The following is a 14470-nucleotide window of genomic DNA, read 5'->3' on the forward strand; positions in this document are numbered from 1 at the left end:
TGGGAGAATGTGCAAACTCCACACAGACAGTTGCCTGAGGTGGGTATTGAACCCAGGTCTCTAGCACTGTGAGGCAGCAGTGCTAACCACTGTGTCACCGTGCCACCTGTGCTCTATTAAAATTTTCATTTGAATTTAATACGTTGAATCCAATAATCTTTTTCAGTATTTCTCCACATATATTTTGATGCCTTTGCATTAAAAACTGAAACAATTAAATTACTTTTTTGGAATTCAGACAGACTTATAAATATGATTTTTGTATTTTACCTTTGTTATTCCAGAGCCTTTGAAGCCACTGAAGACAATAACAGACATGCTGCATCTAAACTGCAGAAACAACAAACTGAATTAAGTCATCTGAATCAGGAAATCAGTCAAGTAACTACCCAAAAGGAAGAGCTAAATAGGAAAATAGAAGACATGGAAACCTGTTTGCAAGGTACATCAATTAACCATTGATAACCAACATGATGATTATGCAAGGTTTGTAGCTCAGGTTGAGGTTTAGGGTGTAGGTTTGCTTGCTGAGCTGTAGGTTTGATATCCAGACGTTTCGTTACCTGGCTAGGTAACATCATCAGTGGCGACCTCCAAGTGAAGCGAAGCTGTTGTCTCCTGCTGTCTATTTATATCTTTCTCCTGGATGGGGTTCCTGGGGTTCGTGGTGATGCCATTTCCTGTTCGTTTTCTGAGGGGTTGATAGATGGCATCTAGATCTATGTGTTTGTTTATGGCTTGGTTGGAGTGCCAGGCCTCTCAGAATCCCCTCAGAATCCTAGTAGCACACAAACCCACCAACACTCTTAAACAAAAACTAACAAACTTAAAAGACCCAGTAAAAAACCAACGTCATCTACAAAATTCCATGCAAGGACTGCCACAAACACTATGTAGGACAAACAGGAAGAATATTAGCCACCAGGATACACGAACACCAACTAGCCACAAAAAGACACGACCCTCTCTCCCTCATAGCCCTACACACGCATGAAAAAAAACACCATTTCGACTGGGACAACACATCTATCCTGGGACAGGCTAAGCAAAGACATGCCAGAGAATTCCAAGAGGCCTGGCACTCCAATCACAACGCCATAAACAAACACATAGATCTCGATACCATCTATCAACCCCTCAGAAAACAAACAGGAAATGACATCACCACAAACCCCAGGAACCCCATCCAGGAGAAAGATATAAATAGAAAGCAGAAGGCAACACCTTCGCTTCACTTGGAGGTCGCCACTGATGGTGTTACCTAGCCAGGTAATGAAATGTCTGGATATCAAACCTACAGCTCAGCAAGCAAACCTACACCCTATGATTATTATTTATGAATAACTGCTGCTATTATTTAATCTGCCTTCTAATGCTTTGCTTTCTGCTGTCCTAATTAGCAAGGGACAGTAAAATCAGAAGCTGTTTCATGATCCACATTCTATTTGGCCTGAAAGCATCATAGAATCCCTACAGTGTGGAAACAGGCCATTCGATCCAATAAGTCCACATCGACCCTCTGAAGCGTATCCCATTCCTCTACCCTAAAACCCTGCATTTCCCACAACCAATGTAGTAACCTACACATCCCTGAACACTGTGGACAACTTAGCATGGTCAATTCACCTAACCTGCAAATTTTTGGACTGTGGGAGGAAACAACATCTGGAGCAAACCCATGCAGACATGGGGAGAGTGTGCAAACTACACACAGACAGTTGCTCAAGACTGGAATTGAACCTGGATCCCTGGTGCTGAGAGGCAGCAGTGCTAACCACTAAGCCACCAAGAAAAGAGTTGCTTGAAAATGGAAGAATTTAATCCTAAATAAAAATTGAAATTGCAGATTGCTGATGGCTCCTTTGTCATCTTGCATTGTGTTCTAACTCACATGCAGATTTGTAAATCAACTTAAACAGAACCTGTTTGCAACCTGAGAATTAAATATACATTTTTTTTTCCCTACTTGGCAATATCAAATGAGCTGACCCTAATATTTTTGATGGATCACTGGCAGAGGTCCTGCTTTGCTGTGCTTAGAACAATACATCGGAACACTGTTAATATTGATACCTAATTTTTATTTGGTCAGATGTGTTTGGGCCAACTTTCAGTAGGTAAAGGAAATACAGAAAAACTGAAACATTTCATATTTAATCAGAAACTATTTCTGTTTTGATAGAGAGGAAGGCAGAGTTGGAAATGGTGACGGATCATCTCAGAGATATCAAAGACCAGCGGCAATTAGCAGATCAGGTAAAGCCATGATTTAGTTTTAAGTTGAACTGCCTGTGTTTATACAGAGTTTATAGTAAAGTTTAAAAATGGATAGAGTAAAAATAACTTGTAGACTATTTTACAAAATGTTAGATATTCCATTATCAATCATTGGAATGCAGTGGACAAGGAGTGACTGATTTTGTCGTCACCTCAAATGGGAAAAAGATGTAAAAATCATAAATATAGTTTTTAGTAACTTTATTTTGATAGAGCTCAAAACAATGAGACATACTTTTTAAAATAGAATATCTTACATTAGCTATGTGATACTTTGATTAAAATCCCTCACTACATGAAACAAAGAAATATGTGTCCATTTTGAAGCTATAATCCTGCATGCATAACAATATTCTTTAGACTTGCATATTTAGTGTCAGTGTGTGGTATTGCATGATACATTGTTGGGAGACATAAAGGACATTGAGATAAATAGAATAACAGGTCTTTGTCTCAATGTTGTGCTGCTGAGTTGATGAAAGTTGGGGATTCTGAGGGTCAGGATTTACATGCATTTGGAAAGACAACGACTGATCAGGGATAGTCAACATGGCTCGTACATGGGAAATAGCGTCTCACTAACTTGACTGAGTTTTTTTGAAGAGGTGACAAAGAGGGTTGATGAATGCAGAGCGGTCGCTTTTGTCTATTTAGATTTCAGCAAAGCTTTCAACAAGGTTCTGCATGGTAGACTGGTTAGTCAGGTTGGATCATATGGGATCTGGAGGAGCTAGCCATTTGGATACAAAATTGACTTGAAGGTAGCAAACAAGGTGGTGGTAAAGGGTTGCCACGGTGTGTCACAAGGTTCAGTGCTGGGTCCACTGCTTTTCGTCATTTATATAAATGATTTGGATGTGAATATAGGAGGTAAGTTCACAGATGACACCAAAATAGATGCTGTAGTGAAGAAGATTACCTCAGTACGATGGGACTTTGATCAGATGGGCCAATTGCCTGAGAAGTGGCAGAAATAGTTTAATTTAGATTAATATGAAACGTTGCATTTTGGTAAGGCAAATCAACCCATGCCTTATACAGTAAATGGTAGTGCCCTGGGCGGTGTTGCCGAACAAAGTCAACTTGGAGCAGAGATGCATAGTTCCTTGACAGTGGAGTCACAGATAAACAGGATGGTGAAGAACACTTGCCTTCATTGATTAGAATATTGAGTATAGAAGTTGGGATGTCATGTTGCAGCTGTGCAGGACATTGGTGAAGCCATTTTTAGAATACAAAGTGCAGTTCTGGTTTTCCTTCTATAGGAAGGATGTTGTGAAACCTGAGGGGATGCAGAAAATATTTACGGAGATGTCACTGGGACTAGAGGGTATAAGGAGTTATGGAGAGAAGCTGAATAAGGGCTATTTTCCCTGGAGCATCAGAGGCTGAGTGATGACCTTATAGAGGTTTATGAAATCGTGAGGGGCATGGATAAGGTGAACAGCCAAGGTTTTTATACTAGGGTAGGGGAGTCCAAAACTAGAGGACACAGATTTAAGATGCGAGGAGGAAGATTTGAAAAGACCTGAGGGGTAACCTTTACACATAGAGGGTGGTGCATGTATTGAACAAGCTGCCAGAGGAAGTGATGGAATTGAGTACAATTACAACATGTAAAAGGCACCTGGCTGAGTGTAAGAATAGGAAGGGTTCAGAGGGATTTGGGCCAAATGCTGGTAAATGGAACTGGGTCAGATTGGGATGTCTGGTCGCTGCAGACAAATTGGACTGAAGGTTCTGTTTCTGTGCTGTATGACTCTAAGTTGTGACATTTGATATAAGAACAATACTTCCTTGATTTTTCTTTCTTGGTAAACAGATCCAGAGTATCTCAGTAGAGCACACTTTTTATAGCTCTATGTACTAAATACTTGCAACAACTGTGATTTAGTAATTGTGTAATGTTCATTTAGTTTGATCTTCTAGAACCAGTTGATTTATAGCACCAAAGAGAGCTTTTGATAAACGATGTAATATACAGAAATTGTTTTTGTTGAATGAACAAAATGTAACCATGTGAAGTACTTAGACTTTTAATTACTCAATTAAACGTAATTTAATACTTGCCGAATTTGTATTTTCTGTTAAGTCGCCAAAGTCCATGAGGACCATAGGGTTGCTCTGTCATTAGAGAGAGACAATTGCTGAGTTTAACTTGAGTATCATCTCACCTCAGGCAAGGGGCAAGGTTGAGAAGGGTGCACCTTCATATTAAATGCTAATATCAAATAGTCATTGATATTTTAATGAATTTTCTAGGACTTTCAGAATATTACTAAAAGGCGTGATGTATTAAAAACTGAACAGCTAACATTGAAGGAAAATATAAATCAAAGTGCACGTAAATATCAAGCTTGTCTGAACAAAGAGAAAAGAAAAGAACAAGAGTTATTTATGCTTCAGCAACAAATTGAAGAAAAGCAAAATGAACTCTCAGAGCAGCAAAGGGTAGGAAGGTTATCTAATAATCTACACAAATCCATTAGTAATATTGTATTTCATTGTAGAAATAATTACAATTATGTTAACAGCAATTGAGTGTTTGACAATAAAAAGTTTCCATAAAAGAAAGGAAAAGTTCAAAGGTTCCAGTTTTGTTTTTATGGGATGAGAGCAATTGGTAAGGTTGGCAATTATTTGCCATTCCTAATTGCCTTTGAAGTGGGAATGAATTGCCTTGAAATGTTGTAGTCCATGTGGTGTTAGTAAACCCAGAGTGCCATTAAGTGTAGATCTCCAGGATTTGAACACAGTGACAATTAAGGAACAATATGATTCCTAATCAGGGATGCATAACTTGAAATGAATGTTGCATGTGGAGTGTTCCCATACAACTAACGCACTTAAAATACATAGATCACAGGAAACAGTGGCAATGACTGTTCTTCTCCTGAGTCTTTGAATTTGAATGCCTTAACTTTAAACTTTGTATTCCTATTGTTGCATGATTTTAAAATTCCCTTTGAGTTTCTTCAACTTCAACTATGATACGTGTCAGAGGGCTAATAGGTTATGATCTCTTCCCAACATGATTTTGGTACTTTATTCAAACTGCTCTTCCCCAGACCCAATTTCAGCGTGATGCCCACTCTTCAAATACTTTCCCAGTACCTCAGATCATAAAGGTGACAGGCAGATATGGAGATAAATCCTCATCCTAAGGCACTGTGGTGGAATGCAATGGCAGCAATCTACTCTTGGTAATGAAGGTTTTAACAAGTGAAGGAAGACTTTACTGAGATGTTTTAATTTATTCTTTTTAGCTGTTACAGTGCCTTGAAAAGGACATTCAGAGTGAGGAGGTAAAGTTGGAGGAGTCTGCATCTAAAGTAAAGATCCACCTCCAAGATTTGGAGGCTGAACTATCAGACAAGAGAGAGAAATTTGAACAGACTGTTGCAAAAGTAAACTTAATGGAGGAACGATCAAGAAAACTGCAATATAATGAGGAACGTTGTATTTTTCTGGAGACCCAAATTACTACTTTAAGTAAGTCTTGAATGTTGAGTCTGACATGGCTTCGGCACCCAAGTGGCTTTGCAAGTTCAACTAATGAATAGTTGAGTCATTCAGAGATGCCAGATGAAGTCACCAATCTATTTTGTATAGGCTAACCTCAGACAGAGTAGCATTTAAGGTACTACAAATGGCCTCCATCCCACCACACATGTAAAGGAAAATACCAGATCTTTGGCTCTTGTTGACATTGTGCCTTGCCCTGTCATAGACGATGGGTAGCCATGAATGCTGGTTGAGATCAGAATCAAGCTTGCCTTTAGAATATCTCTCAATTAATAGATGAAGCATGTAAGTGTCCTGATTTCAACATTATCAAGGCATGTACAAAGAACACAGAGCAATTTTCCGTCTGTGATTTTGTTACTAATAAAACCAATCTGGTATGCTTGCTCACCTCAACGGCAAGTCTGAATCTCAGTTAAGATTAATATTAAGCAGTTACTTCCTAAGCCAGGATGCAATACACTGTTTCCAAGCTACCTTGAACCTTTATTTGCAAAATATTTGATTTACATTGCATATTCTGTTTTGTTGCAGAGCATCAGCTCTCCAAGCAAGAACAAAAACAGCAAGAAATGCTAAATGAACTTACATTTTGTCATAAAGAAGTTGAGTTCTCAAAAAAAAATCTAACACGTCTTCAGGAGCTGATTTTTTCAGAGAGGAAAAAGGCAGAGAAACATATTACAGCCATCAAAGAAGAGTCTAAAGCTCAGCGAACTCAACTAGAGAAGGTCCTTAACGTAGGTGATTGTAATCACCATGCCATTTTGCAGTAATAGACAGTCTTTATTATAGTTTAGCAGAATTTTAATGTTGACAAACTTTTAACTGAACTACTGACTGTATAAACAACCCATTTATCACTGTTGCTGTTGCCTTAGAAGATAACTATTAAGATAAATTACAAAAAGATGGAAAAGAATATCATTTAAAAATGTATTAATAGAGTAAGTGATAAATTTATAATAGCCATATATCTTTTAAGGACTGAAAAAAAACCCACTGGGGTTACTTCTGATTTTGTTACATCAACACAGGAACAAAAACATGAAAACAACAAACTCCAAAATGAATTATCTTCAAGAGACCAGACTGCGCATGATAACCATGAACGTACAAAACGTGTCATGACTGAGTTAAATGAGATGAGACAGGAATATCTTGAACTCAAGCAACAGGTACATGACAAGAAAAGCATTGTTTTTCACAATTAGCTGAAACAAAATAAATTTGTTCTATGTAAGAATTTGTTGGTTTCAGTTTTTATCGGTGGGATTCAAACCCATTACCCAATGACAGTAATTCTTTGGAACTCTGGTCAGTTGACATTAGCATCACACCATCATCTTCCTTTATAACACAAAAGAATAAAGAACAATGCAATAATATCTGTGATTAAAATATTTTTGATGTAGTGCCATTAATGGCACTAAAAATAACCAGCAAAAATTTGTCAGAACTTACTTGCTCAATTTCTTTTTTACCAGAACTACTTATTAACTTTGCCTTTTTGTACTGCTTCCTAAAGAAAGCATTCCTGAGAGAGAAAATCAAGCATGTTAGGAAGACCAAGTGTGATTCCCTACAGTAAATTTCTGATGTTGGGAAGACTGCAAATGAGATTAGTCCCTTCCCCATGGGGAGTTGAGGAAAATATCAGATCATATGGCACAAGATGAAAAAGCAGCAGGGTCTTGGTAACGTTACTCATAAAGACAAGTGACATATGAATACAAAGCAAAAAAAGGAGAAAATGATTTATAACTGGAAAACAAATATGAAATGGTTTCTGGGTATTCACACTTAAACTGCTTCTGTTTAATATTTTGATGATCTTTTAGCTGAGAAGTCAGGAACAATTGGAACAACAACAAAAGGAGATCAAGGAAGCCATAAGGACTCTTCGATCAGATGTGAAAGCAGAAATTAGCAGTAGTTTAAAAGATCTGGATCAGTCGTGCAAGGAACTGAAGACTGGCCCAGATATGATTTGGGAAGAGGAGATGACTCTTCAAAGTGAAACAGGAAGCTTAAAGGATAATGGTCCCCTTGCCAGAGAAAGTTATGATGAAAGATTAAGCCTGACTAGATTCAATTTTAAGGTGATATTTCTTTGCAATTGATTTTTGATATTTGTGCTAAGTTATTGTTTCATATTCCTGCATTCACATGATGGGTGCATCATCTCACATTGTAAAATGATACGAAATATATAAATACTTATAAGCCCTACTTCTCCATCCACATCTTGTCAACTTGCCACATGAAACTTCAACCGTCCCCAAATTAAGATCTGTCATCATCACTGAAGGGGAAATTGGGGTTGGGTTGTAAGCATGGTTGCTTTTTGAGTATTATTGGTTTGAGGAGTGTCTCACCATATGCACTGTGCTTCAAATGGAGCAGGATAATTGACTCTTCTAATCCATTGAAGTTTCTCTGAGAGTTCTTTTAAGAGTTTTGCTGCTTTTTTCCCCCAAAAGACTTTGGGGGCAAGGACAAAAGCTGGAAATTGAACTGTCAATGTTTTGACTTCAAGCAAGACTAACATAACCAACACCTGTGGATGAGAGTATATCTGAGCGTATCAACTTTGTTAGAATTTTTGTTTTAGAAGTTACAGAAAATGAATTGCTGAAAATTCAGTTATGAAATCGCTGTCTAAATTGAATTTCGGATTTACCTAATGATTTTAAACTTTGAACCTTTGGTTGTTTTATGACAAACTTTGTGTAAATTTGTTTTAAAACTATCAGCAAACTTACTAATATTGTATGAGTTTTCTGCTTGTATTCCTAGTGCAACCCTCTGTGTACATCAGGAAATTATCTATTAATTGCGAAGAAATCTATATGCTTGTGTGCAACAACATAAAAACAGGAATATTTTTATAGGGATTAAAGTAGCTGTGGGAATATTGGAGGCTATGCAGAGTGTATGCCATCAAAGAATATTGATTTTTAATAATGTAGAATGGTGGGTGCAGATTCAAACATACTTGTAACACATGTTATCGAGCTACTGGAAAAATGCACAGTCATTAGTGAGGTTTCTGTATAAAAGGGGGGAGGATGGAGAAAAGGCATCAATTACTCATGTTAAAATCTATTAGACAATTGCAGATCAAAGTTGGGGGAGAGCTAGGACCTGATCTTTCTACATTCTCAAGTAGGATATAAAGTACGAAATGTGTATTAAAAGGATATTATTGTTCCTCTGCCATCCAGGATGAGCAATGGCGAGGGGATGTGCGGAGAGAAAACCTACGACAACAAGAAGATCACCTCAAGGTTAACAAAAATGCTAAATCTGAAAATTATATTTATACAAAATGGCAATCCTACTTATATTTGTGTATACAAATTCAGATTGATATTTGGATTTATTGCTATTTCCACTTTTACCACAATTAAATACAATTCATCAGAATTAGTTAACATTTTACAAAGGAATTGGTTGCAGTGAGACAGGAGACGTCACAATGAATCCAAAAGAGTTGTTGTAAAATTTACTGAAGACAGGATTGTCTCAATTCATACCTTCATATAGAGTGATACAAATGGAAACAGACCCTTCGATCCAACCAGTCCATGCTGAGCATAAGCCTAAACTAAACTAGTCCCATGTGCCTGCTCCTGGCCCATAACCCTCCAAACCTTTTCTATTCATGTACTGACCCAAGTGTCTTTTAAAAGCTGTAATTGTGGCCACTTCTTCAAGAAGTTCATTCTACATACAAACCACCTTTGTGTAAAAAGAAAATTGCCTCTCGTGTCTTTTTTTAAATATCTTTCTTCTCACCTTAAAATGTGCCTCCTAATCTTTTGAAATCTCCCATCTTATACCTCTCATGATTTTATAAACCTCTATAAGGTCACCTCTCAACATGACTTCCCAACCCTCTCCAGCTTAATAACAGGGTGACCAGAACTGGACACAGTACTCCAGAAGAGATCTCACTAATGTCCTGTACAATCCCTCAGCATGACTTCCCAACCCTTATACGCAAATTATCTAGGACACATTCTCTGAATTTCTTGTTCAGCTTCTAAACACCTGTCGCCCTGTTTGATATAAATTCTATAAGCCTTTAAATGCTAGATCTGTATTTGCCATTGCTCTGTTCCATTTCTGTTTCATATTTTAAATAGGTATTCTCTCTAATTCAAATCACAACAATAGTATAAGGACTTGAGAAAGTACAAATAACTAATCAAGCAGAGAAGTAGGGTATCTATCGAAACACTAGACTTCGTAATTGTAACGAAATACGACTTTACACCAAGCTTGAAACTAAACTGAATTTTATGAGACTCTTCAAATGACAGCATAGTGAAGCTTGAGGCCAAGATTTGAACTGCATCTTACCTAATCTGGACTCTGACTGTTAGAAATTCTAAGCATAATGCGTCTAGGGGTCCAGTAACTCTGAATTAACAGTATCAAAAACTTGCCCACATGAAACATTTTATTATGTGTCATGTTTATTTACCAAATGCAGGAGCAAATGTTATATTTGGAGTTATAAACTTTTAACAGGGAGTAATAAGAGGTTGAACATCTGAGGTTCACATTTGATTTCTAAATATAATAGGTTGCCAGTCCTTCATATGTAGACAGAGGAATGTTCCAAGAAATCACTTCCTTATAGGATTACATTCGAGACATTTGAGTTACAAATGCCTTTCTTAGAAGTTCAAACGATAGTGAGGAAACCTTGAAGTAACATTAGCTAGGATATGTATTTTCCTGGAAAGCTTAAAGATGATAATAAACATTTTAATTTAACTGGGGAGTGCAAATGCCATTAATAATCTTGTAATCATTTACTTTTTAATGAATTAAAGACTTTCTCTTGTATAGGCACAGATTCGTCAATGCATGTCAAAGCAAGCTGAAACACTATGTAAACGAAAGGAACAGACAGAGGGCAATCTGACCAGCCTTAAAAGGCGTGTGGATGCTTTAGATGAACTTGTTACTTCTGCTAATGTCGACTCATTTCACCAGTACAAGACATCTTCAAACAATGGGCAGAGCAAGGTGGGTTACAATTTAAGAAGGGCAAACTAGATACAATTGGCTGAACTGAAACTGATTTTGTCCTTTTAGCGAAAGCTGTGGTGGGAGAATGAAACCCTGAATTTAACTTTCAATTCATCTCAATAGAATGCATTGTGTCTGTAGATTCTTCATTGTATTGATATAATTCTATAAAAGACTTTTTCATTTTTCTAATGCAAATTAAGCTGGTTTAAATTTTCATTTCTGTTGAGACACTGAATACTATTCAGCTTCTTTCTTTTATGAAGATATTTTTATAGTCAGAAGTATAACACCCTTCTAATTTGGAAAGTAAACTTAATTTTCAGCTTATTATCTATATCAGACAAATGTGTGAACAGAACCAATCAGAAAGTTTTTTTCTACCTGTGGTACATAATTAAATATTCCACATGGACAAAGTCTTGAAGTTATATGTTCAAATTTATCTAATGCTGAAGTGCAATGCTTAGAATTCCAGCGATTTCCAGGCTGGGAGCTCACAGTTTGGAATGTTGTCTCCAGGATTCAGTATGCTGCCACATGTGAGTCAAGCAAATTCAGTTTATATACCAGTGTTTGGGTCTGAACAAATCACTTTTTCTTTACAGTGAGCAGATCTAGTTTTTTTTATATAGATATTGCGACGCTCTGCTTGATTGTTATTTGCTCTTTCGTAAGTCATGGTCCTAATGTTGCAGCTTGTTTTACTTGCTGAGAGGACAGTATGCGGGGTATAATTTGATATCTGACCTGAAATGGAATAAGAGCAGAAATGGTGTTAAGTCACAGCTTCTTTGGCATTGAAATGCAAAGAAATTATTTAATTTGAGTCAAAGTTAACTCCCACTTTCTTCCTCTGATCTGCTAGAATTTTACTTTTAGGAGTACCTTGTTTTTTTTTTGAAGGAAATAATTTGTGCCTGTTGGTTTATTTTACTTAATTTCTGATAAGCATGTACATCTTTTAAGCTATTAACTACCTTTTGTCGGCGCTCTAGTCTCTTTTGAACATGGATGCAATTTTCAGAAACATATTCTTGAGTTGTGGGTGATATTTGAAAGGATACAGTGCCCATTCCGGGGTATTCTAAATGGCGGGACTTGAAAAGCTGCAGTTCCTGTGATGTTGATGCTTCCACAATGCTTTTAGGGCATTCCAAGATTTCAACACATAAATAATGAAGGAATAGGAAATAATCTGCAGTCAGGATGACATGCTGAGGAACTTGGACTTAATCTTTTCACCATGTTAGTACTGCTGTTCTGCTTCTCAACAGAAGAGTTCACAGTAGAGGATGATGTTGTTTGAATGACTAACTTGCTGCACTACAGTGTGAGGATAATGCAAACTCCATTGTTGCAATGATAGATCGAGTAAAAATGGCATTGATCAATAAACCTGCTCTTTCCTCATTGCTGTGCTTATGTCATGTCTACGCCAACTCAGGACATTGGTTAGAATTGCTGAAGGCAGGTATTGGCTGCCTAATTAGGAGAGGAGTTATGAATGCAACTAAATATTCTGGAATTATCAGCTAAATGACTCATTTACAATGCAGGGAAAAAGAAATTGATGAGGCAATTGAAGATAGTTGGGTCAAAAATCCTCTGAGGAGTTACTGGAGTGATATGATAACTGGCCATCCACCCCTAGATGCAATGATATTCCTCTACATAAGCATTACTCAGTCACTGAATAGATTTTTTTTTCTTTTTTTTAACCTGCTCATGAGACAAGGGCATTTCTGGCTGGACCAGCATTTATTGTTTGTCCCTAGTTGCCCATGAGAAGGTGATGGTAAGCTGCTTTCTTGAACTGTTGTAATTAGACCCATAATGCTGCTCGAGGGGTCTTCCAGCATTTTGACCGACCAACAGTGAAGAAATGGTGATGTATTTCCAAGTCAGAATGGTGAGAACCTTTAAGGGGAAGTTACAGCTGTATCTGCTGCCCTTGTCATTCTAGGTTGGAAGTGTTTGTGTGTTTGGAAGGTGCTAAGGATATTTGACAAATTTCGGCAATACACACTGCTGCTAGTGTGTGTTGGTGGTGGAGAGAGTGAATGCTTGTGGATGTTTGAGTGACTTTAATTGTACTAAGCAGCTACTTTTATCTTTTTTCTTCCATCGAGATGAAGACATTCTAAGTTAAGGTGCAAGTTTATGCAAAAGCTGACTTGGATGCAATAATATTTTGATTGTTTTACTAATTTTGGTAGTCCAGAGGTGTTGAATGATGTTCAGGAGACAGGATTTCAAATCCCAAAGTGGCAACTGGATAATTTAAATTCAGTTGCTGACATAAATTAACCCTGGAATGGTGAGCTTTATTAATAATGGTGGCAAATTCAACTATCAGATTGTCTTAAAATCCCAGCTGTTCTGTTAATGTTCATGAAAGAAGGGAATTTTCAGTCCTTACCTTATCTGGCCTTTGAGACTTCAGACCTGCAGCAATGTGGTTGACTCTTAACTGCCCTGACATCCCATGAAGCCTTCATCACGTAGGCTGCAATGACTTAAGAAGACACCTCAAGGTCAACAGTAAATGTTGATCTTGCCACTGTTGCAAAAATCCTGTGAATATTTTTTTTAAATGTCATTGCATCCACACCTTTTGTGTTTTCATGTTGAACCATTTAGTTCTTCTGTATTATTCAGATATTTATTCCACTATTGTTGGCTTTGTCTTCAGCTGTCAGGAGGCTCTAGGCTCTGGAATCATCTCCCCAAACCTCTCCACATTTCTACCTCTCCCTCCTTTGTTAAGAACTGTTTCTTTGACCATGGTTTTGGCCACTTTGCCTAATATCTTTTTATGTGGGTCAGTGTTAAATTTTGTGCGATAACTCTTCTGTGAAGCAATTCGAATGGTATACTCCATTAAAGGTGCTATATAAATGCAAATTGTTGCTTTTTATTGTTTCAGTCTCCTCTTCATGGAATAGTTCAGTCATCTTCCAGAAACTCAACAGAAAGATCTCTTCAACCAGAAAGCACCCATCTGCATGTTACAGAAGTAAATATTTCTGAAAATTATGCAGGTAAAGAACAACTTGAGTAATAGCTATTTTTAGTATCTGATTTCCATTTTGGTCTTGATTCAATACCTGTTTTCCAGCAAGGTAAATGGTACAGAAATTAAAGGTCAGGTACACTTAGGCCATTCAATTAAACCTAACTACTCAAAATTATATTGCACATTTAATGCATCACATTGTTCAACAAGATTGATAAAAATGTTTAACATGGACACAAAGCAAAAAAAAAGCATCAGGACAGGTGTTTGAAAGCTTAGTCAAAAAAGGTTTTTAGAAATATCTTAATTGAAATATTAGAACGAAGGTGATTACGGTCAAGGCAGATGAAAGCTGGGTTATCAGTGGAGTGATTAAAATCTGGATTGCTTGGGTAATTTATAATTGAAGTAGTGTAGAGATCTTTGATATGTAGGGCTGAAAGAGATTACAAAAATAGACTTGATCTCATGGAAGGATTTTAAAGTTGAGGTATTGTCAGACCAAGAGGTAGTGTAGGTTAGCAGATATGGGATGATGGGTGAATGAGACTTGAAAAGAGTAGTTTTGGATGAGCACAGTTTTTAGATAAGATAAGATGTTAG

At 37.2% G+C, this 14470-nt stretch overlaps 1 protein-coding gene across 7 annotated transcripts in view; it reads left to right on the top strand.

Annotated features, from left to right (window-relative positions):
• cntrl (centriolin) overlaps positions 1-14470 on the top strand; it is a 116640-nt gene that overhangs the window by 97508 nt on the left and 4662 nt on the right. For 5 of the 7 annotated variants that reach the window (XM_072566081.1, XM_072566075.1, XM_072566078.1 and 2 more), the window contains 10 exons: positions 285-442; positions 2183-2256; positions 4540-4728; positions 5544-5769; positions 6337-6542; positions 6840-6980; positions 7644-7904; positions 9030-9092; positions 10666-10845; positions 13778-13892. In XM_072566081.1, the coding sequence (XP_072422182.1) occupies positions 285-442; positions 2183-2256; positions 4540-4728; positions 5544-5769; positions 6337-6542; positions 6840-6980; positions 7644-7904; positions 9030-9092; positions 10666-10845; positions 13778-13892 (1613 nt within the window). The remainder of the gene's footprint in view (positions 1-284; positions 443-2182; positions 2257-4539; positions 4729-5543; positions 5770-6336; positions 6543-6839; positions 6981-7643; positions 7905-9029; positions 9093-10665; positions 10846-13777; positions 13893-14470) is intronic. The other 2 variants (XM_072566077.1, XM_072566080.1) reach the window with 2 other exon arrangements.

Source organism: Chiloscyllium punctatum, chromosome 49 (genome assembly GCF_047496795.1).
Source record: "Chiloscyllium punctatum isolate Juve2018m chromosome 49, sChiPun1.3, whole genome shotgun sequence".
Classification (NCBI taxonomy): Eukaryota; Metazoa; Chordata; class Chondrichthyes; order Orectolobiformes; family Hemiscylliidae; genus Chiloscyllium; species Chiloscyllium punctatum.